This window comes from Vipera berus, assembly GCF_964194415.1.
Source record: "Vipera berus genome assembly, chromosome: 1".
Taxonomy (NCBI): domain Eukaryota; kingdom Metazoa; phylum Chordata; class Lepidosauria; order Squamata; family Viperidae; genus Vipera; species Vipera berus.
In genome coordinates, this window is record NC_138202.1 from 217,272,138 (window position 1) to 217,299,783 (window position 27,646).

The following is a 27,646-nucleotide window of genomic DNA, read 5'->3' on the forward strand; positions in this document are numbered from 1 at the left end:
CCTCTTGTAGTCGGCCTTGGCCTTCTCCAGCTGCCGTCGCACCAACCGATGGATCGCCTGTAACTCCGCCATGAATTCGTTCGCTGCCGGCTCCGGTGAGTCCACGGGAGAAAGAGGGAAGAACCTGGGGTGATAACCCACGTTGGCCAAGAACGGTGTCATCTGCGTGGAGGTGTGTTGCGAGTTATTAAAGGCAAACTCGGCTATGGCCAAATAGTCCACCCAGTTGTCCTGCTGCAGGTTAACATAGCAGCGCAGATACTGCTCTAAGATGCCGATGACCTTCTCGGTACCCCCGTCGGTCTGAGGATGATGCGCGGACGAGAGGCAAACCTTAATGTCCAACGCCCGCATCAACTCCTGCCAGAAGCGGGCTGTAAACTGGGCCCCCCTATCGGAGACGACCCTATCGGGGAGGCCGTGCAGCCGAAACACCTGTTGGATGAACATGCGACTAGTGGCGCGAGCTGACGGTAAGCCGCGACAGGGGATGAAGTGCGCCATCTTGGTCAACATGTCCACCACCACAAACACTGTCGTGAAGCCGGAGGATGGGGGTAGATCCGTCAGAAAGTCCATGGACACAGCCCCCCAGGGTCTCTTGGGCGTTGGCAAAGGCTGCAGTAAACCAGGCGGGGCCCCTGTCGCTGACTTGGCCTGCCTGCATGGGACGCAGGAGGTGACATAAGACTGGACATCGTGTCGGACTCGGGGCCACCAGAAAGTACGGGAGACCAGGTTCAGAGTCTTGAACAGGCCAAAATGCCCCGCAGCCGGGTTATCATGACATTGGCTGAGGACGAGTCCCCTGAGTGGCCCTCCTGGAACATAGAGCCGGTCACGATAATACAGGAGTCCATCCGTGACCGACCAAGGCGAATCTGGCCCCACCTCTTCCTTCCGCTGAGCCACCCACGCCTCCTGCTGCTGCGCCTCCCGGATCCGAGCCCGTATATCCACCGGCTCCCGTACCGCAGCAAAAGACTCGACGGGGATCACTGTCCTGGGCGGAAGCTTGTCTTCCACTCGGGTGTACTCGGGCTTCCTGGACAGAGCATCCGCTCTCTGGTTGTGCCCGCTTGGTATGTACCGCACCCGAAAGTCAAACCTCGCAAAGAAGAGGGACCACCGGATCTGGCGTTGGTTCAAATTCCGAGCGGTCTGCAGGCTTTCCAGATTCTTGTGGTCCGTCCGGACCTCGATTTGATGCCGCGCCCCCTCCAGATGATGCCTCCAAGCCTCGAACGCCGCCTTGATGGCCAGCAGCTCCTTCTCCCAGATGGTATAGTTGCGCTCCGAGGGATTCAATTTCCGAGAGTGATACGCGCAAGGGAAAAGGGTACCGTTGGGCGTCGCTGCCTGGAGTAACACGGCCCCAATGGCAATGTCGGAGGCGTCCGCCTCCACGACGAACGGCCGTTGCGGGTCAGGATGCTTCAAGATGGGCTCCTTCATGAAGGCGTCCTTCAAAGCTTGGAACGCCTGTTGTTCGGGGGCGTTCCACTGGAACCGAGTCTTCTTCTGCAGGAGCCGGGTGAGGGGGGCTGTCAAGGCAGCAAAGCCAGGGATGAATGTCCGATAGTAGTTGGCAAATCCAAGAAGTCGCTGAACATCCTTCACGCGACGCGGGGGTTGCCAACTCTGCAACGACTCAACTTTACTTGGATCCATGGCGATGCCCTCGGGAGAAATGCGGTGGCCCAAGAAATCAATGGTCACCTGGTAGAACTGGCACTTCTCCAACTTGGCAAACAGCCGATGTTTCCGGAGGCGCTGCAGGACCTGACGGAGATGCTGATGATGCGCTTCACGCGACGGGGAGTAAATCAGGATGTCGTCCAGGTAAATCACAACAAACTGGTCCAACAGATCCCGAAAGATGTCGTTCATAAAATGCTGAAACACAGCGGGGGCGTTGGTCAGGCCAAACGGCATCACCGTGTACTCGAAATGTCCATAGCGAGTACCAAACGCTGTCTTCCACTCATCACCCGGCCGAACCCTGACGAGGTTGTAAGCTCCACGCAGGTCCAGTTTCGTGAAGATCTTAGCCTCCCGGAGTCGGTCCAAGAGCTCGGGGATGAGGGGCAGCGGGTAGCGGTTACGCACCGTGATAGCGTTGAGTTTCCGGTAGTCACAGCAAAGCCGTAACTCGCCCGACTTCTTTTTGACGAAGAGCACGGGCGCAGACACTGGCGAGGACGAGGGCCGGATGAATCCACGAGCCAAGTTCTTTGTCAGGAAGTCCCGCAATGCAGCCAACTCGGGCTCCGACATGGAGTACAAACGCCCCACTGGGAGAGGCGCATCAGGGACTAGGTCAATGGAGCAGTCGTAGGGCCTGTGCGGGGGTAATTGGTCCGCCTCTGACTCGCTGAACACGTCAGCAAAGTCGGACAGTACGGGAGGCAAGGAAACCCCTGAGGAACCCTCCACCTGGCCGGCACAGATATGGCGGGTGTGGTCCACGCACTGCAAACTTGGGAAGGTGACCAAGTTCTGAGACCAATAGATCTGTGGATCATGCGCCCGGAGCCACGCCAGTCCCAAGACCACGGGGAAGTGCAGATCCGAAGTGACGTAAAACTGAATGGCCTCCACATGGGTACTGATGGCCATACACACGGGTTGCGTGGCGGCCGTGATAGGCCCGGACAGGAGCACTCGACCATCGATGGTCTCCACAAGCATGGGCGGATCCACCGGACACTGGGGAACAGCCCATTTGGCCACAAAGGCCGAATCCATAAAGTTAGTGGTAGCCCCAGAGTCAATTAAGGCATGGACCGGAATCCCCTCTGGCTTGCCAGGAAGGATCAGTCGTGCCTCCAAAATCAAATGCCGTGGAGGTTCACAGGCACCGTCGAAACGGCGTCGCTCGGCGTGATCGTTGTGGGTCGCCCGATCTTTCACACCGTCTAGATCGGGCTCGGGCCGTATTCCCGATAGCAAAGCAGGGGACTTTCTCGGGGGAGGCTTGGTCACTGACGCCCGCTGACGCTTCTTCGGGCAAGAAGCAGCCAAATGTCCAGGGTCCCCACAGTAAAAACACAACCCCTCCGATCGTCGTCTGTCCATTTCCGTCACCGATAGACGGGACCTGGCGGCACCCAGCTCCATTGGCTCCTCCCTCTGGACTGGGGGCTCACGCACAACAGGGGCGGCAGGGGTCTGTGGGGTGGCACGGCGACTCTTACGCTGCTGCAGCCGGGCATCGATCCGCAGACAAAGATGGATCAGCCCATTCAGGTCTGAGGGAATGTCCACGCGGGCCAGCTCATCCAACATCTCCTCTGACAAGCCATCCTGAAAGGCATCCACGAGCGCAGCCTCATTCCAGGCGGAATCCTGGCTAAGCAGCCGGAAATCGCTGATATAGGCCTGTAGGGGGCGCTGACCCTGCCTCAAAGCTTTCAGACGTCGGGTGGCGGTCTGCGCCTTAATCGGGTCCTCGTACATGAGGCGCATATGGTCACAAAACCCCCCAAAGTTATCCAACAAAGGGCTAGGCTGTGCCAACAGAGGCGTGCCCCAACGAGCTGCATCTCCCGACAGAAGGCTCAACACGAATCCCACCTTATCTCGGTCAGTGGGGAAATCAGCTGCTCTCACGCTGATATAAAGCTGGCATTGTCCCAGGAAGGCAGGAAACAGTTCTGGTTTACCAGCAAATTTATCCGGCATAGCTAACTGACATTTCCTCCTGGGTGGGGGGGCAGCATGTACCTGAGCCTGCAGTTGTGCCACCTGAGTGGCCAGCAAGGTGAGTTGCTGGTTGAGCTGGGCATTCTCGGCAAGAAGCTGCTCCATCGTAGTATTAAGGGGTGGGTGGCTGAAAGCAAACTGTTCTGAACCAGCCCTCTTCTCGCAACCCCTAATTAAGAGAAGAGTCTGGAAAGCGTCCAAGGCCAAAAGGCTTCTGCCAAGATTTAATTACGCAGTTAACAAAAACACAAGAGCTTGTCTTCTCAAGCGGAAAAGTTGCTTTCAGCAACCAGCCCCTCCCCAAACACTTCTTTTATAGAGAGCTCAGGGCGTGGTCTCCCTGTGCCTCCTCCTGAGGAGTCCCATAGTCTTTCTTTGTTTGTCCCTGCTCGTCTGCCTCCTACGTCGGGCGTCCTTGAACAGGGCCAGCTGTGGGTCATCATCCTCCGCACTCTCGGGCTCACACAGCTGAGAAGAGGTCCCCGGCTGAGGACTCTGCAAAGCCTCCAAATCATCATCAGCCGGTTCGTTTCCCTCCTCCCCCACATCTGAGTCCTCCGATACATCGGACCCGGCTGTCGGACCCACAGGCTGGCCCTGAGTCACAACAACTATATAGCCCTTCTAGGGACGCGGTGGCTCAGTGGGTTAGGACGCTGAGCTTGTCGATCGGAAGGTCGGCAGTTTGGCGGGTCGAATCCGAGTGCCGTGTAACAGAGTGAGCGCCTGTTACTTGTCCCAGCTTCTGCCAACCTAGCAGTTCAAAAGCACTTAAAAATGCAAGTAGAAAAATAGGGACCACGACGGTGGGAAGGTAACAGCGTTCCGTGCGCCTTTGGCGTCTAGTCATGCCGGCCACATGACCACGGAGACGTCCTCGGACAAGCGCTGGCTCTTCGGCTTTGGAACGGAGATGAGCACCGGCCCCTAGAGTTGGAAACGACTAGCATGCATGTGCGGGGGAACCTTTACCTTTACCTTTATATAGCCCTTCTAGTTCTCTTTCACATATTTAAGTTGATCTTACATTCTAATTAATTGGAACAAATCTTGTTCTCTCCAATGGTCTAAATTTAATTTATGCAAACATGACACTAATAGTTTACGGTCTGTTTCACAACCTGCACGCTGAAATTTCTGGCTTACTGCACTGGGCTTCTCCTTCTTTGTTTCCTATTGTCTAGTTAGCATGATTCTATTGTTTTGTATCTGATGATGTCCATGTGCAGAGGCTATTTTTATTCTCGAAGCAGATGCAGGAAACAGAGATTCTCGTCACAAGGTTTTGTAAAACTATCTTATCTTTCTATAATTTTAAATTCACACTTTGCGCCTCAAAACCTATTGGTAAAACTAATATAAGAATGTTATTATATTAGCACCTCTTGTAATTAATCAAATACTCACGTTGTCCACCACTGCATCTTTAGTAGGTGTAACACTTGTAAAACGCTAGTGCTCACTGGGTTATTAAGCTAACAGAGATGGTCTTACAATACAGACACAGTTTCTCATTGCTTTCTTCCAGTTTGATTTTCAAGCTCTTATTCCTCGCTGTGCTAATTGAATTTTTATTCAATTTACATTGCCACCCATCTCAAACGTGACTCAGGGTGGTTAACAAGGGATAAAAACAAGTAAAAACATCATAACCAACACAATAAGTAACAAATATAGCAGCTGAAATAAACCAGCCCAGAATAATCAGCATAACCTTGCTATGGACTCAACCATACATTCCCTGGCTCAGTAGCAGAACCTGAACTTTAGGGCCTTATGGAAAGCTAGTAGGGTCAGGGCAACTTTAATCTCTGGGAGAATGAAATTCCTGAGGGTGGGCATCGTGACAGAAAAGGCTCTCTTCCTGGATTGTGGTAAAGGTAAAGGTTCCCCCCACATGCGTGCTAGTCGTTTCCGACTCTAGGGGGCCGGTGCTCATCTCCGTTTCAAAGCCGAAGAGCCAGCGCTTGTCTGAGGATGTCTCCGTGGTCATGTGGCCGGCATGACTAGACGCCAAAGGCGCACGGAATGCTGTTACCTTCCCACCGTAGTGGTCCCTATTTTTCTACTTGCATTTTTATGTGCTTTCGAACTGCTAGGTTGGCAGAAGCTGGGACGAGTAACAGGCGCTCACTCTGCTACGCGGCACTCGGGACTCAACCCGCCAAACTGCCGACCTTCTGATCGACAAGCTCAGCGTCCTAACCCACTGAGCCACCGCGTCCCTTTGATTGTGTTAGCTCCCTTCAAACCCACACCACAATGTTACCTTCATTACCACCATCGCCACCACCCTTTTGACTTACCTGGCAAGGGAACGATACTAAAGCATCCTACTCTCCCTCTCAGCGTCGCTGAAGCTACTAAGACCCTTGGCCACACTCAGATGGTAACTCTAATCAGTACACCTTCACAGTACAATTTAAAATTTGGAAAGGCAAAGACCACATCTCTCTTTGGAGTCCTGCAGAAGTTTTTGCTTAACTGTGGGTTCCCCACCACCACCACCACCACCATTCCATATGAAGTTATTAACAGGGTCTCGCCATCCTTGTAAAGTTTTCTCCGAAATTCTGACCAGTGCTATTTGAAATAGATAATTTATCTTGGGCAACGCATCCATTTTAATAAACAATTGACTGGAAGCAAGATGCGGCCTACCTGCTTCCTGCTTTCCTGTCCCCAGGATGCTGGGAGCAAGTGTCTCTTGCGTAACCTTAGAGAAAGGCTGGGCTGGGACTCCCCAGACATTTGGTCCTTTGTGAACGGGGGGGGCAGCTGCTTCACGCTGGCCCTTCCCAGGAGTTTACAGGCATAGACGGGGGAGACAGGAGGTGGAAGGAGTTGCAGCACCCCTGCAATTAGTCATAAGGGCAGGTGAACTGCCAAGCACCCAAATTTTCATTATCTGATTCATTATTTTCATTACTCTGATTTCAGGGCTGCCGCAACACCCGTAACTTCAGGAACAGGTCATAAGCCCCTTCGTTCAGCATTGTCATAATTTTTAGCAGTTGCTGAAATGGCCGTTAAGCCGAGGAATACTTCTAATGAAGAATACCATGTTATACACAAGTTCTTTAAATGATGGAGATTCGTACGTCCTTCTGTCACGCGTGCCTTAGCGCACATTATCCACGAGAGGTCAATATACACTTTTTCACAGAGTGGCTGAAGCATTCAAACTAGGCATTACTGTATTTGACAATACCGTAGGAGGAGCGGAGGAGGTGTGGAGCGTACCTTTGGATATTTCCTTATTGTCGCTAAGTCCGCCGCAAAGTGAAATGGCAATGGATGGCAGGTCTCGGATTCCATCCGAAGTGCTCTCTACCCCGCTGTCCACCCCTGAGCTTCCGACCGATTGAGGGGATTGATTGGCTGAGCGGGGACTATTATCACTGGCGTTCTTCGAGAGGGCAATATGATCACCACTGAGAAGAGAAGCAGAGTTAGTGACCTCCACTTGTTCCTAAAACTCATGGATTTCATCGTCTGATTCATCTAGCGTGCTTCTCAGACTTGACAGGTTAAGCCAGACATGTCAAACACAAGGCCCGGGGGCCGGATCCGGCCCACAAAGGGGTTTCATGCGGCCCGCGAAGCCATCCTGGAAACAGTGAGGAAACGGCCCCCACTGCCTTGGCCCTGGCCCAGAGACCCTCCTCCGGCCAGAGACCCTCAGATCTGTCCCACTCCTGCCCAGGCCCCCATAGGCACCCTTGATGCGAACGATGTAGAGCTGGCCACACCCACCCAGTAGGCCATACACTCTAGCCACGCCCATCCAGTAGGCCACGCCCATCCAGGCCACACCCACCCAGCCCCCTGAGGGCAACTGCAATGCTGATGCGGCCCTCAATGAAATTGAGTTTGACACCCCCGTAAGCAATTGCTACAGGGAATCTCTCTTGTCGAGTGATTAAAGCCTATTAAAGCCTTCAAACAAAGGAGCTTCTAGGTAATATATTTGGGCAGGTCCAGGGAGAAAACTTACTCCCAATGCATGCTTCTTGTCTTACTCCGGTGCCTAAGACATATTTTTTAAAAAACAGCCCATGTACAGTCAGTCCAAAGATTCCCAATGCCTCTTTTGGATGGGCACTAATTTTTATAGGAATACCAAAATAGCCCTGGGAGGTTTTATGTTCGATGTTTGTTCAAAAAAGATGCCCTTCTAGCACCAGACCTAAAGAGGTATGATAATGCTCCAGCAATATTTTTTTTTTGCATGATCCTTTCGTTTTACTTCTTCAACTTGTCACTTTTTTTAAAAAAAACTAATTTGTCTTAAAAAGCATTAATCGAGGAAAAAAAAAGAAGTTTCGGTTTTGTGCTTTTAGACAAACTTCAACTAAGTACAGATTTCCTTCAAAAGCACAAAGGACAGAATTTTGCACGTGGGGACACAAGATCTTGAGAAAGCTATTTCCATAAATGGTAATTGTCCGTTTATAGCATGCCTACTTTTTAGGAAAATAGAGTGCAGCAACCTCTGGCTCCATGTCAGTCAGATCATCTAAATATACACCATCAGCACCAAGATGTCGGCTCCGTTTGTCTGTAAAATGTAAAATTTTATTATTGTCCAGTGCTTTTTTAAGCAAATACACTCGTCTCCTTTGAGGAAACAAAAATGTGCGAGAACTTATTTGATCCATTTAACAGAGCTCTTACCAGGAGCTTACGATACAAAATAATAATAATAATAATAATAATAATAATAATAATAATAATAATAATAATAATAATAATAATAATAATAATAATAATAATAAAAAATCAGCCATTAAAAAGAGTAGGAGAATAAAATTCGTAGCACAGAATAACAGTGGAATAACAGACTCGGGATAAGTTTTTGTGGGTGCCGAAATGGACAGGCAAAGGAGATTAAGTAGGCAAAGTTGTATCTCAAGCAGGGAATTTTGTGGTTGCTTTCTTATTTAGGCTTTCCTCCAGGATAGCAAAGCTACGGTTCACAGTATAGTTTACAGGCAGTCCTCGACTTACAACAGTTCATTTAATGACCGTTCAAAGTTACAAAAAGGGACGGATGACTATTTTTCACACTTCTGACCGTTGCAGTATCCCCATAGTCATGTGATCAAAAATTCAGATGCTTGGCCACAGACTCATACTCAGGACAGTTGCAGTGTCCCAGGAGACTTGTGATCCCCATTTGCGACTTTCTGACAAGCAAATTCCATAGGGAATGCCAGATTCACTTAACAGCTGGGTTACTAACTGAACATCTGCAACGATTCACTTAACAACCGTGGCACGAAAGGTTGTAAAATGGGGCAAAATTCACTTACCCAATGTTCCAGTTAGCAACAAAAAAAAAAAATTGGGCTCAGTCGTGGCCGTACGTCGAGGACTGCCTGCCCTGTGTTTTCCATTTTAAGGGTTAGAAAACTGCGCCGTTAACTGAGCTGTTCCTTTTGCTCCTGCTCCCCCAGTTTTAAGGAATTTGCTGCGGCTATTTTAAGGAAGAGAAAGCAGGAAAAGCCTCTTTGCATGCAAGGTGACTGTATTCCACTCCTGTGGACCTCAGAGGCAAATTGCTTTTTTTTCCCACTTTCCCTTCATTATCTCGTTTATTGGAAAGGCCCGTTAATTTCACTGATAACAAGTTGTTGACAATAATACCTGGTTGCAAAAGGTGCCATACCCTTTTTTTTCGAGGGAGAATCTGTTCTGCTAGCTGGCTGCATCAAGCCGGTTGTGGCTGGCTTTAATTCTTCACTGGCCGGAAGCGGAAGGGCTGCTGCCCCTAAAGTCTCTACATCCATTTGGGATGTTTCAGGGGCCAGGATCTCTGTTTCTTCCGCAACCAGCAGAGTCTCATCCTGTCCGGGGTCCAGTAGGGAAGAGAGATGAACCTCTTCCGTATCAGTACTTTGGATGACTCGAAAGTGAGTGCTTCCAGAAAGATTCAGAGTCACTGAGGTGCTGGATTCTTTTGGCTTGTGTGGGGTAGCAGTCTAGAAAGGAAGAAGAAAAGAGCGTCATTCACAAAAAGGTTCCTGGGAAAACAACACAAAGTCACGCAACGCGTGAGAAATAAAAGCAGCCGTGTCACACTCATATCACGGGGCAAATCCCTGTTAACGGTCAGGATTATTTCACAAATGCATTGAAACAAATCTGGATTTGCCCGCAAGTAGGTATTCTCCAAAGTCAAAGGCAGCCTTGCTTTCTGGTGTGATGATGTGTTTTCGGACCTTTGTGGGCTACTATTCTGGGGTATAGTCTCATGATCGCCTGATCTTGCCAGAACTGCACCAACTTAAGTCTGGGCAGCGGCAGGATGGAAGGCCACTAGGAGATAATCTTTGCACTGAATTCTGTGAAGGAACAATACTGAAAAAACCCAGTTCTTATTGAGAAGATGACAAAACCTTTGTCAGGATCCGAAACAAAACATGACTTCAGCTCCTTCTTCTGGACCATGTATGAAATAATTAAAAAGTAGAGTAAGGGGTTAGATTTCTATATTGCAGAGAAGCAATCCTCCGCTTGTAATTCGATCTACATTTTTAACACTAGAAGAGTAGGAACAATTCCTCCCACCCTGTTGCAGGAAATCAAGTTTCACAGTTGTTACGGAGGTTATTTAGTCATAATCAGGCATCCTGGGTCAAAGGAACACTCCTAAATATGTGTAAAATGGTTTTAAGTGAATTTAGTCTCTCAAATTCTGCTCAGTATTGAGATATTGGAAATCAGTCAAAAACCCACTCATAAGTTAAAAGGTCACAGACCAGGTGGCAATTTTGCTTCCTTCCACATATTCAATTATTGCGTTTTCCAGAAAGAGCCAGAGGACAAATGACAATGATTCAATACAGTACCATGCATTAGTTTTGCATGCATACGTTTGATTCCCACCTGTCTCCTCTCCCCAGGTACCACTGCTAAGAAAACATAAGGAAGCATCACCATCAGCTTTCGAGCTACACTTCATCCTTTTTGTATCAACCAGAAATTGTTCTTAGTTTTAACTCTAGCTTAACTGAAGAAGCAAGTATTTAAACCATGCTCAATACTTGGTTGTTTGGACAAACCACAATCAAAGCTAACTAAAATGCGTCTAAAAGAGAAATAGATTCTTGTCCTCTCTACAAAGCCACGGCAAAACACCAGGCAGAAGACTGGGCTAAGAGTTCAATATTCCTAATACTACTTACGATAAACTATGGTTTAAGGCAATAACTATATCTTCACTTCAGAGTTCTATATCCCATTCAGGCAGAAGAAGAACCTCAAGTATTCTATTAAAAAATCTGTAATGTCTCATTCTTGTTTCTTTTCACGTACCTTTGTGGCTTGAGGTAGTTCTCCCCAGTCCCAATGCATCTGAGGATTATTGTTCTGAACACTTCTTTCCAGAGGCTTACTGACTAATTCAGAATCACTTTTAGGAGTGAGAGGTCGTGAATCTAAAGGGCTGCAGGAAGAACAAGGAAAAATCGGGAAGAGCATGAGATAAGGCAGGATGTTTAATTTTCTATTCTGAGTGCCAATACTGTATGGACTTAAGCCTACTAATTCCATCTGGATATTAAGTCTTGTTCAAGAGGCAACCCAAACTGCTGGCCAGATGAGGAGATTAATTTGGTGTTAAAGTGAGTTGTGCACATCCTGAAGCTAAACAAAGAGCCCATTCTTCTGTTTGACAAAGAAAAGAGATTTCCAAATGCTTCCTTTAGGATTTCAATTGTACCTATGACCACACCATAGCCCCTGAAACATGTACAAGTGCACAAATGGTAAACTCACTGTGCTTTTTTCCCCTTTTAACAGATGATTTGCCAAATGGGTACAATATATGTTTTCAAATAATCAGTTTTCTACAAAGGCAGGTTGTGTTAGTTTCAATAGGACGCACACTTTAAAGGAAGTTGCCAGAGATCGCAGCAAAATAAAGCTTTTAGGGCCAGGCCCCTGTCCTCCAGAAAAAAACCCAGAAAGATTTCTTCTCATTCTTTCTGTGACAGGACAAGGCCAACAAAAGATAATTCTGACTATACTGTATATGCCCACACAAAGGAAGGCACATATGGGAACTGCAATGTGCACAAGCAGAGACAGTGGCTCCTGAAACAGGAAAAACAGCACAAGGGTATGCATATTGTGACTTTTATCCTCTAAGCTCAGAACTGCACAGGACTTTGGATAACTGTGCAAAAGGTTTCAAGCTCAAAATGTCCATTTTAAATTCCAAACAGGTGATTAAAAATTTGAAACACGCTGTCGGAATCTTACTGGAACATTCAGAACCCCAAACAGCTTTGTCTCACGTTTGAAACCGGTTTCTGAGATCAAAAGAAACTTGTTTCGAGTTCAGAAGGCCACTGGTATTGTTAAAAACAGCACATTTCAATGCCATACAAATCAGTTTGAACTTGAAATGGGGTATTTTAAGCTCAAACTATTTCAAAATCCAAACATGTTGTCCTCCTGGGTAAAATCCATGGAGAACCCTTCACACAGTGAGGGCATTTTCTCCCACTTAAGAATAAAATTGCTGACACAAAATGACCAGTTTGAATCGCTAATGTGGCTGGCACCAAAGCAGAAGTCTTGAAGTACAAAGAGCAAGCTGAGTAAATAAATTACATGTTTAAAGTATGTATAATTGTGGCACTGCTCAGTTATAGCACCATCAGTTAATTATTGAGGAGGAAGGAAGGAATTGGTGCCTATATTCAATTCTTAAAAGTGTGCGCACAAAGATAACACAATCAGAGGGAGGGAGGGAGGGAGTCGTTATTAATGCTAGTAGAAATGTAGTCAAAATTATCCATACATCAGAAACAAGCACTGATAGGCTTTACAAACATTGATCCTCTCTATTTCCAAATAAAGTATGATGGTGATTCAATCGCACATAGTACAAATTAAGGCTGGAGAAAACTGATAACCAGAGGTATGTCATCATCAAAAAGAAAGAAAAACAGAAAAAAAAAATAAACAACTTCATTAGCCCGATAGGAAAGTCACTATAAAATGACGCAGGAGGTAGAATGGAAATTGCTCATTGAAATCAATTGCATGAGTAAAATAAAAAATCTTAATGTAGCTGGGACTAGGCTAAGCAACTATCCCACTATCCCAATCCGGGGGGAAAAAATACAGAACAAAAAATAAAATCTGGAAAGCGTAGTGGACCTCTAACTGAAAGCACACTGTAAATATTTATTTACAGGCTCCATTCATTTCTGTTAACAGTAATAATCCCCAGTAAGAAAACTATCCCTTTCTTACAGCCTATCTTAGAACAAATGCTGAGGGATCCTTGGTGCTCTCTGAGTTTGGTTGTTTTCTTGCAGACGTTTCATTACCCAAACTAGGTAACATCATCAGTGCTAGCCTTTAAATGCTGCTTTCAAAAAAAATAATAATCTGCAATTCGAATTGCAAGCGAGACGGGAGAAAAAATGACTAGAACGTGTTTTCACCTTTTCTAGTTGGAGAAGGAGAAAACCAGACTTTTATTACAACTTGGGTTTTACTTTTACAAACTCTAGATACAATCTGAAAATTACAGAAACTTTCCTAGCTGTGAAACATACTGATGTTTCAGAATGTAGAGTTATATCATTAAGATAGGCATCTAAATTATAATACCCTTGTCTAAATATGGATTAAAATACAGTCTTATTCAAATCTTCCTTTATTTTATTTTTTTACATTTGAGGATCGATATAACTTGTTTCCTAACGTAGAAAGCGTACGGATGAGCAGCTTGTGTACATAAGTGAACCTGAGGCAATAAGAAAAGATAAAGAAACCTATTCAGGGCTGCTGATGACTGGCTGCTCTCAAATGTCACTTGCAACAACTGCAAAAATGGGAACTGTATTTTTTCTTTTCCGTCAGACACAGGAAAAAAAAAAGCACAAGCAAATGCTCTCTGAAGGAAGGAAGTTATGAATCTATAAAAGCACACAGGCCAGTGAGTGTAAAGGAAACCCCCCCCCCAAGTCACAAAACCTCCTTGTAGCAGAGGCTGTTCAGCCGGTCTACAAGATTTCCCACACCCTAAAGGGCGTGTAAGCCATTAACAAAGGATTTCTCTTGCTTTGGAACAATTTCAGTTTCTGATTGCTGATTCCCACTTTATACATTTCTTTTTTTTTCATGCAAACCTCTTACTTTTTGCTTCCTTAAAACATTTTTGGGACAGTAAGCTTCAGGATATGGAAAACCTGTAGAGCTACCGGGAGCTGCAAGATCAAGCTAAACTTTTCTGTGCTGCTGAAAGGGATGACTATAGCTTGCATTTGAGTGAAGTCCTGCACAGTCAGGAATCACTTTTAAATTAACTTTCCTTTGAAATGGATTCTTATTCTAGAATTGGATCGCCTATTTCATGTGTCTTTATTTATATATGTGTGTGTGTGTGTTATATATACACACACACACATATACATATATATATATACACACACACATAGTACATACACACACACACACACACACATGTGTGCGGCAAAGATAGGTAAAGCTCCTATTTTTTTCACAAAAACAGTCCTGTGAGATGAGCTTGGAGTTAGAGTGACTGGTTCAAAGTCACCCAGATGTTTTGGAGGTCCAGAATAATTCATTACTACATATATTCATAAACTTATAAACCGGACGGATACATTTTTAAGAATTATACACTGTAAGAGCCCGTTACTGTAAGAAAGATATTTTGAATTAGATTGGTTTTAAAGAAAATATAGTGAGTAGATCCTGGCATTTTCCTATCCAAGAGCTATACTTCCTTGTCAATGGACAGCTCTTTTGGCATGAAAATGGCGTGTGCAAAATTGGTGCTTTTCACTGAAGGAATGAAAAAGCCCTTGGAATAAGAAAAGTTTCATTTCTGCATCCAAATCCCTGTATTGGCAAGGATGATTGGAGATATGTACCATATATATAAAATATAGTATGATTAGCAAAATACAGTATCAATTTTATCGTGCAACTGAGGAAATCTTCTGACTTGCTATCAAAAACTACCCTCCTCTCTGCTAGTGCAGAGGCTTGGACTAGCAAACAGGAGCCTGGAGTTTAAGAACCCAACTTTGGAAAGACAAAAACCAAGAATGTAAGGCAGTAATCTATGAATTCTAAGACAGGCGAGGTGAAAGGAAGAACAGTAAAAAAAATTCTGAAGAAAGGAAAATCCCAGACAAAAAAACTTTATGAGTGACTTCCTGGTTTCCTGCCATGAGTTAGTAAATGATACCAGCTTGATAAGATCCGCCAATCTTGTGTACTGTTAACAGGGTTAAATGGTTAATCACCAATCCAAAAATGCAATTGGCTGTTCTACCTGTCTTCAGCAGGACAGTGAGAGGTCCGGTCAGGACAAGAGCTAGATAAGCTTCCCTCTGCTGGAACAGTGAGATGAGAGGACCTCCCTGTGCATGTTCTAGGTTTACTGGATAGTATAATATAGCAGGGGGGAAAAAAGGAAAAGATTAGGCCATGTTATCCTGCAATATGTTTCAAATCAACCCACATTGCTGTCTGCCCCTTGGAAAACAGCCAAATTGGGTTAAACGCAAGGTTGAAGCAAGACACAGGAAGGCAGAATACAGTTCAGGAAACCACTAAACCACTCTACACAAATGCTTAACAAGAAGCTGCAAACAGCACAGGCGCCATTAGACTTTGCGGTAACATAATCACATCAAATCAAGCAGCACTCAATCCTGAGGAGACATAAAGGCTTTGTATACGTTTATACCAATGAACAGAACATTATACCTAAAAATGGGGACTTAAGACCAACCAGTTTTCTGAAATTAAGCCTAACAAGATAAAAGAGATCAAACCATTCCTATTACATACAAAATGTACAGAAAATCTGTATCCCAACTATTTTAGAAAGACAGAACTAATCGTTCTCGACTCCCAACATAAAAACCCTTCCAAGCGATCCATCTTCCTGCAGCTTTGAAGTGAAAGTCATTTGTTTACTACACACATTCACATGTAACATATAGCTAAGCCCTCAATGTATCACGGAAGCTGGAATTACCGAACTGGAATTTAAATGGTTGAAAGGGAGTTGAAACCAGAGAGAGACGCTCCTAGCGTTAAGGCCAGAAGCATGAAAAGTCCTGTCCTTTCTTTAACTGCTGAATAGGTCTGAGAAGGAAGATTGCATGAAAAGGGTTGGTCACACAGACTGGAGGTATTATTTGACTTATCCTGGTTACATGTACTGTACCTCTGTCTGGGTGTCCATTCTCCATCTGAGTGGGGATGAGCAAGCGCCTCGATCTCTTCATCCCTTGACAAACCAGGGATAGATGTTCTGAATATAAACAACACATGCAAAAAGAAGGGATTTGTTTTAAGTGCCCATATGTAGCATTGTATGCAATATAAAAACACATTTTAAACTCATGGATGATATTGTTAAAAATCTAGATACTTTTAGAAATAGTGCATTTTTTTTAAAAAAAGGATTCTATTTTCTGGCCAAAAAAAATATGTTTTCTAAATTTTCCATAACCACCCAAATTAGGAATTACTGGTAAAAGCTATTATGTTACAATATTTATCGTATCGTACCATATATAGTATCTGAGGTTCTTTCTGGATGGATTCTTTAAAATGTTCTAGTAATTGTTTATTACAAATTTAATGGAGCAAACAGATGGTGTTATTATCTTATTTACTTTTTTATCTTGTTTTCATTTAATGAGGGCACAGTAATTTATTTTGAAAGAGTACAGGAGTACAGCTTCAAAATTACAGATGCACCACAATACAATCAGCTGTGGGATGGGTAAAAGAAATAGGCAACTTCACTTAGACATTTTGATCATGCGTACATGCCATTTTCTTTAAAAAAATAGAATTTCAAAGTATCACAAATACATCTTTGCCTTTCCCCTTCTTTTCTGGGCAGTGTACAATAAATATTCTATCTATACACATCTATATACAAATATTTATTCTTTTAAAATATGTATATTGGTAAGAATTCTGAAGAAACATGGATCAAGCAACTGTCAACTGCTAGTTGATAACATCCAGTCATTCACTGTTCTCTAGACACAATATTTTTACACATTCATCAGTTTTATCTGATCTCATGAATTCCTTTACTCAAGAACTTGTTTCAAATATCAAATCCTTACTATTACAAAACACAAAGGTCAGAGAACAGAACCACAGAAGCTGAATGAGTGTTTTGGGAGTGTTTTGAAACTTCCAGCTAATTTTTCAGTAAGATGCCTATATGGATGAATGAAATATCTCTGTGCACGTGGGCAGGAAAACGTAATCCCTTTATCTTTTCACTATAACTTCTTTTTTTCTTTTTTGGTTCCGTTTTATGAAATAAAGGACAGTAGTAAACAGAGGACGGCTAGGAATCTGCAATTGCAAGAACAACTAGGAGAGAATCCATAGGCATTAACCTATCTATGAGGAATGAATTTTGGATGCTATGCTGCAATTCATGTACACACCATTTTAAAAAACAATACAACGTAAATGACAGCTTGCATTTGAACATAAGCTTTAACTTTTCAACTAAACTTCACAAGGTAACTATAATACTACAATCCTGTAACTTTAATCAAAATAAAAGCTACGATCGATGAGCATTCTATATTTCTTGTACTACAAAAGAAGCAGGAGAAAAAAAATCTATTTAAAACACTTAAATGTTAAAAGTATTATTTGACTTGAAAAAAATTAACACTTTGAATGAATTAGACCTACCTGGAAGTCGTATCTAGGAGCTCGTTTTCTTCGTCAGAACTCATTTCTATAGGGAACATGTTTTCATCTTCCGTGGTATCTGCATTGTCATCTCTCTTTGAAATGTCTATTTTATGGGCAGATTTCCTTCTCCTCTTCCTCCTTTTCTTGACAGAACAACTTGCAGTCATGGATTCGGTTGCAGAAGAAGTCAGGATTGGTAACTGTGAAGGACCAGCAGTGTCCATGCTCCTTAACCTATCAACAGAATTTCTCTTCAGCTGTAATTCCATGAGAGAAGATCCCTCGGTCAAAATGGGGGAAGTAGCCAAGTGGTATGGAATTGCCTCCTAAAGAAAGGAAACACAAGCCTGTTGGCATCTGATATTTGTGCAAAAGATGTGCTGTCAACTCAAACAGAACAGTAGCGAATCTACACACTCCCAATCTGTTCTGCGCCAGTGAATCTTTCAAGGCCAGCAGAATATGTGTATGTGTATACAAACAGAAGCATAAATATAACTACTAATACACACATATACAAACATGTCCATCCTTTGCAAAAACAAAAAACCCTCGACAGAAACTCTTCTGGAAAAGGCAAACTCAGAAAAATGTACAAATCAAGAAAACATCTCAAATTTAAGAACTGTGACTTGCCAGTGACCCCTAATAATAACCCTTGATTATAAATGCTAACCACTTGGCAAACTCAGTAAATTATAATGGCTTAATTATATTGTATGCCAGTTTTTCTCTGCTAATGGCTTTTCTGTAACTAGAGAAAATGGTAAAAAAAACCCTCATTTTATTCCATAATGTTTAGCTACTACCTGACACTGTTCTTTGAAATTATTAGAAGAATGTGAGCATGAGAACTAGTGGCTATTTTAGACAAAAACCTAGTCCTACATGACAAATAAAATGTGATGAGAAAAAAAAAGCTTGATATAGTAGATAATCCTACCACAACTGATCTCTTAAAACAAACATCAATCCCTTGCTTTGTTATTGTTTTCTATGTTCCCTTGGACACTATAAAATATGAGAAACAAATGCATACGGCGGGCTGGTCTCACCTCTTTGTCATCTGTTTCCTCTACAAAAAATGCTTCTCCATTGTCTCCTAATTTCATGTGCAAATCCACAGATTCTCCATTAATTTCTATGTCAACCTTAAGGAGAATACAAAAAGAAATCCATGGATTAAACAAAATACCTCAAGAAAACATGACATGTTCATTCCTTAAGTGAAAGAACTTTTTACCCATTTTACAGCAACAGGATCCAAGTGGTTAAAGGACTTCACATTACATTAGCAATTTTTATTAAGACTGACCGGTTGTATTATGCCTTTAAAAATGAGAATAACTGAGGCTGCCTTAGGTTCTGTGAACAAACCCATAATAGATGATACAGTCTGAATTCAGAACATCCCAGATATCATTATTAGTCATTGTACTACACCAAGTAACATTAGGAGTGAAGACCATAATCTAGCAAAAATTAAGAAATATTTACTTAGTCCAGGTAACATCTGATTTAAGATCTTTTAAATCTCCCTTGTTTCAATACAAGTTCTGGAATATGTGGTTAAAACCACATAATATCAAGTTCATAAAAGAGCTTTAAACAGCCATTTATCAAGGGATAGGCTGAGGTGAGTAACTAAATAAGCTCTCATTGCTAGATAGGTGACGAAAGCACTTATGCGCAGCAAATGATTCCTGAAAACACAATTAGTCTGACTCACAGCAGTTATAACTCACATAGGTCTGTCACTTGTTGAAAAGACTGATGATTATTTTTTTAAGAAATCCACAGTCTCTTTATTTGGACTCATTGTCATTTGATTGCCTTCAAGTGTGGTAGGAGTAGGATCAAGTACATTTTTTATAAAGATTAAATGGCTGTCAGACACACACCTGAGCTCTCCTTGTGACTGCCATATGCTGGGATGAGAAATTGTTATTTATGGCTATAGCCACCATTCCCCCTTTGGGAAGCAAATGAAATAGAAGAGTGCGAATTTTTCAGGGAAAATGGTAGAAAGGGAAGTCTACTGAGATTCTCAGTCACCCAGGTCATGGTTACCCCAAAGGTACTTTTTTAAAAGGCAACTGGACTTTTGTTTTTTCCTTGAAAATGTTTCGCTTCTCATCCAAGAAGTTTCTTCAGAACTGAAAACGTTTCTTGGATGAGGAGCTAAACGTCTTCAAGGAAAAAAGAAAGTCCAATTGCCTTTTCAAAAAGCACCTTTGGGTAGAAAAGAAAGGTTTCAGCTATTCCAATCCTTGTGACCATATGTGACCTGACATTCAACATATTACCAATTTAACAAAAGCAAAACCTTCCTTTTGCAATATTCTGACTCAGCCTTCCATCCTTCCGAGGTAGGTAAAATGAGGACCCAGATTGTTGGGGGCAATTAAGCTGACTTTGTAATAATGCCGCTTGCGGTGTGTGTGAAAGCCCTAATAAGCAGGCATATACATAGAATGAAGGCTACTGCTAAGCTTGTAAGCCGCCCTGAGTCTTCGGAGAAGGGTGGGATATAAATGGAATTAAAATAAAAAAATAAAAATAAAAGGGCATACATCTGACAAAGAAAAGTCAAGCTGAGGTTTTCTGTTCCTTACCACTTTTTCCTTAGAACGCAGAACTCCCATCTTCCCAAAGCGTACGTGGAAAGGTGAACACTGGAGGTTTCCATTAGGCTGGCGGATAACAATGATATCAATGCATCCAGACAACGTGGCTGGATTTAATCCTTTATAGAGCTCCTTCACTGTCACAAAGACTTGCCCTGCTAATTGTCCAACGTAATTCATGGTTTGTGCCTGGAGATGAAAAACAGAAGAAAATTATCATGAGATTTGCTGATTTGCGTTCCTAAAAACAGCTGCAGAAAACCCCTGCAAAGCCAAAGCAATTCTGCAAAAGAGCATTTTTTAAAAAAATCAGCCTTCAGTAGAATTGACCCTATTTCTTCAGGCCAGATCTAATCAAATATAGGATATGACCTGGCTTTCAAGCAGAAAATGAGTGTGGGGGGAAGGATACTACAACAATAAAACTTAACCCCCTCACTCTTAGATCCAGGCATCTGCATTTTATCACTGATTTCATTCTCCGGTTCATGCTATTATGAGCTTTTATATTCATTTGATTTACACCCATTGCAAGTGAGGAGACGGAATCACTGAAGTAGCCATATCAATGGAGCAAGCCCCAGATAAGATGCTGATAAGACATACAATTATATATTCTGAAATGTGTGATAACCAACTTATAAGACCATCCTGCTACTGAACTGAAAGCATTTTGCTTGCTATTAAGCACTGTACATTAACATATGGCCTTGTAGGAGTCTGACCAAGTAAATGGAACATGTCCCCAGGTAAGAAGGAAGAGGAGAGCCATCAAAGATGGGTACTCTCCACTGAGAAGGCAGGGGATAAAATGAGCAGATTAAATGCAAAGCACTTTTTTTTCAGTGATTTTTTAAACAGCAGGAAATAACACCCACGAGTCTCAAAGGTAGACAGAATTATTACTCGTGGACTTCAACTCCCAGAATTCCTGAGCCAGCCATGCTGGCTCAGAAATTCTGGGAGTTGAAGTCCACGAGTCATGAAAGAGCCAAGGTTGCCTACCCCTGCCCCAGGGAATAAGCAAAAGAGTAATCTAGAAAAAATTACAATCATAGATCAACAGATCCCTCCAGATTCCATCATCAGGCTCCACAATACTCTTTGATGACTCTTGGGGATATGGAAGATGATTAAGTGACAAAAAAAAAGGTTTCTTAAGGCTGGCAATATCTTAGGTCACCCATTTCAGGACCCTGAACAACTCCTGAAAATTGAACTAATTTTTCTCATAAGGTATTAAGAGGCAGAAATGATGATTTTTGCCCCTTGAATTCTGCCCAAAGTCAGAGAGCCCTGCTGCAGTAATTTCATGTCATCCACATTGCCAGCTGCTGCTCTTCAGCCTGAAAAAGTTTCTTTATCCTTTGATGTCCTGAGTTTATCCTACTTGTGATGAACAAAAGCTAAAGGTAAAGGTAAAGGTTCCCCCCGCACATGCGTGCTAGTCGTTTCCAACTCTAGGGGCCGGTGCTCATCTCCACTTCAAAGCCGAAGAGCCAGCGCTTGTCTGAGGATGTCTCCATGGTCATATGGCCGGCATGACTAGACGCCAAAGGCGCACAGAACGCTGTTACCTTCCCACCGTAGTGGGAGTAGTATTTTTCTACTTGCATTTTTACGTGCTTTCGAACTGCTAGGTCGGCAGAAGCTGGGACGAGTAACAGGCGCTCACAACTGCCGACCTTCTGATCGACAAGCTCAGCGTCCTAACCCACTGAGCCACCGCGTCCCTTGAACAAAAGTTAGGCCTTGGTAAATCAATGTGCTGTAAATATGAAACCTGAATTCAAAGTTCTACTGAAATTTCGGATGAGTCAGCCATATTTCTCAGTCTAACATATTACCATTATGAGTGGGACAATATATTTATCAATGCTGCTTTTGATTCCTTTTTAGAGGAACAGTGACACAGCAATAATCCCTTAGCCTTTTCTCTGACGTAGCAACTGAGACAGTTGCTATTGTTTATAAAATGCTTGAAAAGTCTTCCCCTTTAAATCAGTGTGGCAACTTTAAGATCTATGGACTTCAACTCCCAGAGTTCCCCAGCCAGCATGTCATGTACTGTACTGTACTGTAAGCAGACGGGAAGAACTCCAGGCTGAAAACAGCTAACCGGCCTCTCTCATCTAGCAAGACAAAATTCTGCCAAGTATATATTTTGCAGGACGTGAAGGCTCAGATAAGCTAGCCTGTTGTAGCCAAACTATGAAACCATTATGAAAGAATTCCAGTGAGTGCAAGGTCTGTTTATACAACAGCCAGCCTTCAGTTTCCTGCGCTGCTGGCTTGTGCCTGCTCTACACATAAGTCTAAAAGCAATTCTCTTTTTTTTGGCAGATGATGGTGATGATGCTTCTTGTTTTGGTAGCAGCCTGTTCTTTTCTGTTTAGGTAGACTGTGTGAAAACTAACTCTCACAACAGCCAAGACCAGTGATGACGGGATTACAGAAAAGGAGCAGAAAGAGTTGTGACTCTTATAAAAAGGATTAGAAGAAGGGCAAAAGCTAAATCATGACCTATTGACTGATGCCTGGATAATCTACAATAGACCAGAAGTATTGGTTGTTTAAATTCAATAAAAATAGCAATAATTCAAAAATTGTGTGTTAACTCCTCATCAGATTGCTAATCAAGGAGGCTTGGGGGAAAAACCGAGAATAAATTTTGCATGAAATGATATGTCAACTTGATTCACCTATGTTTCACAAATTCTTGGGCTGATCACAGGCCTAAAGACTGCTTTTTCTTCAATTTGTACCATGTCTGCATGTGGGCATCCCTCTTTTGAACAGGGATCCAACTGCTGGAAACAAAAACAAAAAAACAAGTATAAACTAGACTCCAAAACTGCAGAGCATTGGCACAATGAGTAACAATAACAGAGGTCAACTGGAAAAGCACTCCGGGACGAGAAAGCAGATTTCTTTCATATCATTCAAAACAGACAGGGAGGGCCAGAGGGGAAAAAACCCGACAGTGGACAGGCTATCTTCAGCCACAAAGCTATCTTTAGTTATTTCCACTTTTCCTCTTCGGCATGACCTCTTCTGCCCAGCCAGGATGCAGCAGAAAACATCCTGCCAAGCCACCGTCAAGCGTCTTAAAGCCAGATTTTCTACAATACTAAGGAACTAGGACAGGGGTAGGCAACCTCGGCTCTTTTATGACTCATGGGCTTCAACTCCCAGAATTCCTGAGTCAGCTACAGACTCAGGAATTCTGGGCGTTGAAGTTCATGTGTCATAAAAGAGCCGAGGTTGCCTACCCCTGAACTAGGAGATAGGCTGAAGCATTCTAGAACAATCAACTGAAGAGCTCCTATCTTTCTCTCGTGGCCTTCTTGAGCTACAAAAGTCTCCCCAAGCAGCACAAAAAGTAGTCTTCCCCTCAATCTCTTATCTCAGCAGGTAGGTCCAAAATATCAGATGCTGCTATCTGAAGGGACTAACAAGATGGCATGTTCCCTTCCTCAGATTCAAGTACAAAAGGTGACTAGCACGACTAAGGGACCCTTTCTGATAACTCTAAGACACCTTCGTGTCCACCTAGACAGGGGTAGGCAACCTTGGCTCTTTTATGACTCGTGGACTTCAACTCCCAGAATTCCTGAGCCAGCCATGGCTCAGCTTGGAAACCTCTCCCTTTCCCCTCAGCATGGCTGGCACAGGAATTCTGGGAGTTGAAGTCCACGAGTCATAAAAGAGCCAAGGTTGCCTACCTCTGATCCTAGTACAAGACACTACCTAAGTGTGAAGAAGGGAAAAGAAAGCTGATCATGTGTGGTACGTAAAGGTAGTCCTCGAATTATGACCACAATTGAGCCCAAAATTTCTGTCGCTATGCGAGGCATTTGTTACGTGAATTTTGCCCCATTTTACGACATTTCTTACCACAGTTGTTAAGTGAATCACTGCAGTTGATAAGTTAGTAACACCGTTTGTTAAGTGAATCTGGCTTCCCCACTGACATTGCTTGCCAGAAGGTTGGCAAAAGGTGATCACATGACCCTGGGATAATGCAACCATCATAAATATGACTCAGTTGCCAAGAGCCTGAATTTTGATCACATGACCATGGGGATGCTGCAATGGTCGCAAGCGTGAAAAAGGATCCTAAGTCACTTTTCTCAGTGTAATTTTGAACAGCCACTAAATGAACTGTTGTTGAGGACTACCTACATCGGTATAGTCCTTGTCTTATAACTATAACTGAGACCAGAATTTCCATGGCTAAGTAAGGAGGTTGTTTTAAAACCCGTTTGCCATAGTTGCTAAGCGAACCACTGCAGTTCTTTTTTTTTTTTTATTGAAAAGTTTTAAAATACAATTTTCCTTTAAAAAAACCCCCTTCCCCCTCCCTCCTCCCCCCCTACCTCCCCTCCTCCCCCCTCCCTCCTCCCCCCCCTACCTCCCCCCCTCCCCCCCCCTACTTCCCAGAGCTGAATACAAGGTATATATATATAAAAAAAAGCAAACCTAAGCAACCATATACTAACAACTATAAATTCTAAAATCCATCACTCTCTAGCTTATATAGGATAAAACAAACCTTAACAATATTAAATATATATATAAAAAAAAAACTAGAATATGAAAAGGACACTCTCTAGCTTATATAGAATGGAACAAACCTTAATAGTATTAAACATATATTAAAGACAAAAAAAAGGAAAAAGAAAAAAAAAAACCCTTCTCAACCCTATACTTATCCTAAATAAACTCCATCCATTTTATCCATTCCATGATATAACATTCTTACAAATAATTTTCCAAATTAACCAAGGATCCCAAATCAAAAAAACTTTAAAGTCAACTCTTCTGTAATCGACCGTTCCTCTTCCAGTACCACATCTATAATTATTCCAAACACAACAAAAAAGAAAAAAGAAGAAAAAAAAAAAAGATTGCAAACAAAACTTGAACTTTAATCCAAAAAAGCTCAGCCTTTCCACAAAACCACCAAATATAAAAATATATTGCGTCTACACCCAAATCTTTTCCCCCCTCCCCTGCTTGACTACTTGACTATATCGTAAAAGTTCCAAAGACTTCTGCGATTCCTGCTACTTTCTCTTCTTAGATCGTTTTGCAGCAGCACGCGTCACCCTCTGTTTTATAGATTCATCCGACGAGGTTATATCTTGATCTCCTCCAACACCGTTGTCTTCTATCTGACCATCTTCGGCCTCTTGATGCGCTCCTTCTCCAGATCCCTTTCCAGCTTCCAAAAGTGTTAATGGCGTTGCATTTAAAACATTATTGTAGAAATCACGCGCTTGCATCACAGTAATCAAACGGTACTTTTTACCACTGCAGTTCTTAAGTGAATCGTGTGAACATTAAATGACTTTGGCTCTCTCTCTCTCTCCCCCCCCCCATTGACTTTGCTTGTTGGAAGCGGGCTGGGAAGGCTGCAAATCACAATCCCTTTGACCCCGAGATATTATCAAAACTGGTTGGCAAAGCTCCCAAATTTTGATCATGTGACTGTGGGGATGCTGCAATGACAGTTAAGGGAAAGGACCAATTTTATCGTAAGTCACTTTCTTGTAATTTCAAACAGTTGCTAAACAAATGGTCAAGGACTACCAGTCCCCCTCTCGCTGGCAACAGATTAAACTAAAAGAATTAAATGAAAAGAGAGGACGGCATTTTCAACGTGACCAGTCCCATATAACCTATGATGCACACAAAAAAACAGAAAGGGAGGGAGGAGTCAGGTACTCTACAGCAGATTAATTCTCGAGTGGGCATTGGGATATCATCTCCTGTACTCCTCTACTTTTCGTGGTAACAGCTAGGATGCCCTAAGAAGTCCGCCCTATGAAACTGGGCACAGATTCAGCCTTGTGGTCAGAACCAAAAAGTAGCCATCTGTGCTCGCCTTTTATTTCCTTTCTCAGTTTTCTTTCCGCAAAATCAATATTGCTTGCATTATTGAATAGGAACTGCCATACAAGCCTATGAAATGGCATTTTTCCATAGGTCTTTCTTTGCCAACTGATGATAAACTATAAAGTTATCAAGCAGAGAAAGATGCACAGAAGAGAGGAGAACATTTCATTTTGATAACAACCTGGATAATTATTTTCGAAACAATGATTTAACGATTTCTGGAAAGAATCCTCAATTGAATAATTCAACTTACAGAGTTGGAAACGGATCATTAGAAAAGTTTGATTACTGAAATTCAATCCATATCTCCAGTGGGCATGGTTATAGAAACAAGTCAAAAAGACAGTGAGCATGACTTAGTCTCCAATATTTGAGCACAATATGAAAAGTAACGCCTTCTGGACCATACTATATTGAACTCCTCTAGTTCTTCTAATGTAATAAAATGAAAACCAACCAAATACAATTTCATTTTCATTTTCAGAATTCTCTTTCATGGCTTCCTACTTTCTCACATTTTAGAATAAATATCACAGGATAATCAGAAAATGATTGCAAAACTTATCTGCAAAGAGTTCCTGAATCTAACCAACTTTCAGCCTCCAAACTAGCTTATATCTTTATTTAAAAACCTAACATAATCTAAACAATACAATGCACTAAAAGTTAAAACAAACAGAACGCCTTGAATGAAATTGCACAACAGAGATGGAAAGACATCAAAAGAAAAGGCTTTGCTGTCAAAAATGAAGATTGCAACCAAGCTTTAGAGAAATCAACTTCCGCAGCCTACAACTAAATAAAAAATGCTTACAACCATAATGACTTACAATCATAACTCCATGCTCAATTACAGTTGTAAGTTGAGGATTACCTGTAGGTTATTTCCCCCAAAAAGCATTTCCTATTTTTCGTATGTTATGTGGCAGCAAACTTCAGTTTATAAAGGCAAAAAAATCAATTCCTGTCTATGTTTGTTTAACCTATTCCATTGGTACAGATAATTGTTTGCTGTCATACCTAGACTTGCAAAGCAAGTTTATAAATCTGGTTCTGATGCGCTGTAGTTTAATAGATGCCATGTAATGGAAAGCAATGAGTGGTATGGAAAATGTCATGTATTTTACCTTTATCGTATAAAATTCCCAAGGGATATTTACTTGTTCAATCTATATCTTACTTTAATTTTGTGTAACTCAAACCATCATGCATAATGCTCTCTCCTATTTTCTTCTCAACAACTGAGCATGTGAATTAAATTGAAAGAGCGTAATAGGCCCCAAATAGTCTAAGGGAGAATGAGAACTTTCAGCTTCTCAGCTTCGGGTCTATACTTTAACCACACCAAACAGGATAGGAAATAAAAATCAGGAAACAGCGAAAGCGTTATCCCCAAAATTTTACTCCTGAAAAGTAATCGAGATTCTTTCATTTTACAAGGTGGGACAGGAGGAACTTTTAATCACATTTTTTAACTTTAAAAAAATTATATCTGCTTAATGAAGAATTTGTATCTGCTTAATGCCTGATTTCTTTAAGGAGGAATGAGTCTGATTGCTCTTTAAGGGAATAACAGCAATATTTATTGACCTTTTCACCACAACCACAAATTAGCATTATCAAAACAGCACTGATCCGACTAGAATCAAAACCTTGATTCAGAAAAGTAA

At 42.7% G+C, this 27,646-nt stretch overlaps 1 protein-coding gene across 3 annotated transcripts in view; it reads right to left on the bottom strand.

Moving 5' to 3' along the window:
• Positions 1 to 27,646, bottom strand: part of LPIN1 (lipin 1) — a 56,374-nt gene that overhangs the window by 23,174 nt on the left and 5,554 nt on the right. For 2 of the 3 annotated variants that reach the window (XM_081346532.1, XM_081346531.1), the window contains 9 exons: positions 20,064 to 20,264; positions 18,504 to 18,599; positions 17,446 to 17,774; positions 15,938 to 16,024; positions 15,035 to 15,142; positions 11,026 to 11,155; positions 9,377 to 9,689; positions 8,173 to 8,266; positions 6,949 to 7,139 (listed from right to left, as the gene is read on the bottom strand). In XM_081346532.1, the coding sequence (XP_081202658.1) occupies positions 6,949 to 7,139; positions 8,173 to 8,266; positions 9,377 to 9,689; positions 11,026 to 11,155; positions 15,035 to 15,142; positions 15,938 to 16,024; positions 17,446 to 17,774; positions 18,504 to 18,599; positions 20,064 to 20,255 (1,540 nt within the window). In that variant the 5' untranslated portion in view covers positions 20,256 to 20,264. The remainder of the gene's footprint in view (positions 1 to 6,948; positions 7,140 to 8,172; positions 8,267 to 9,376; positions 9,690 to 11,025; positions 11,156 to 15,034; positions 15,143 to 15,937; positions 16,025 to 17,445; positions 17,775 to 18,503; positions 18,600 to 20,063; positions 20,265 to 27,646) is intronic. The other variant, XM_081346533.1, reaches the window with a different exon arrangement.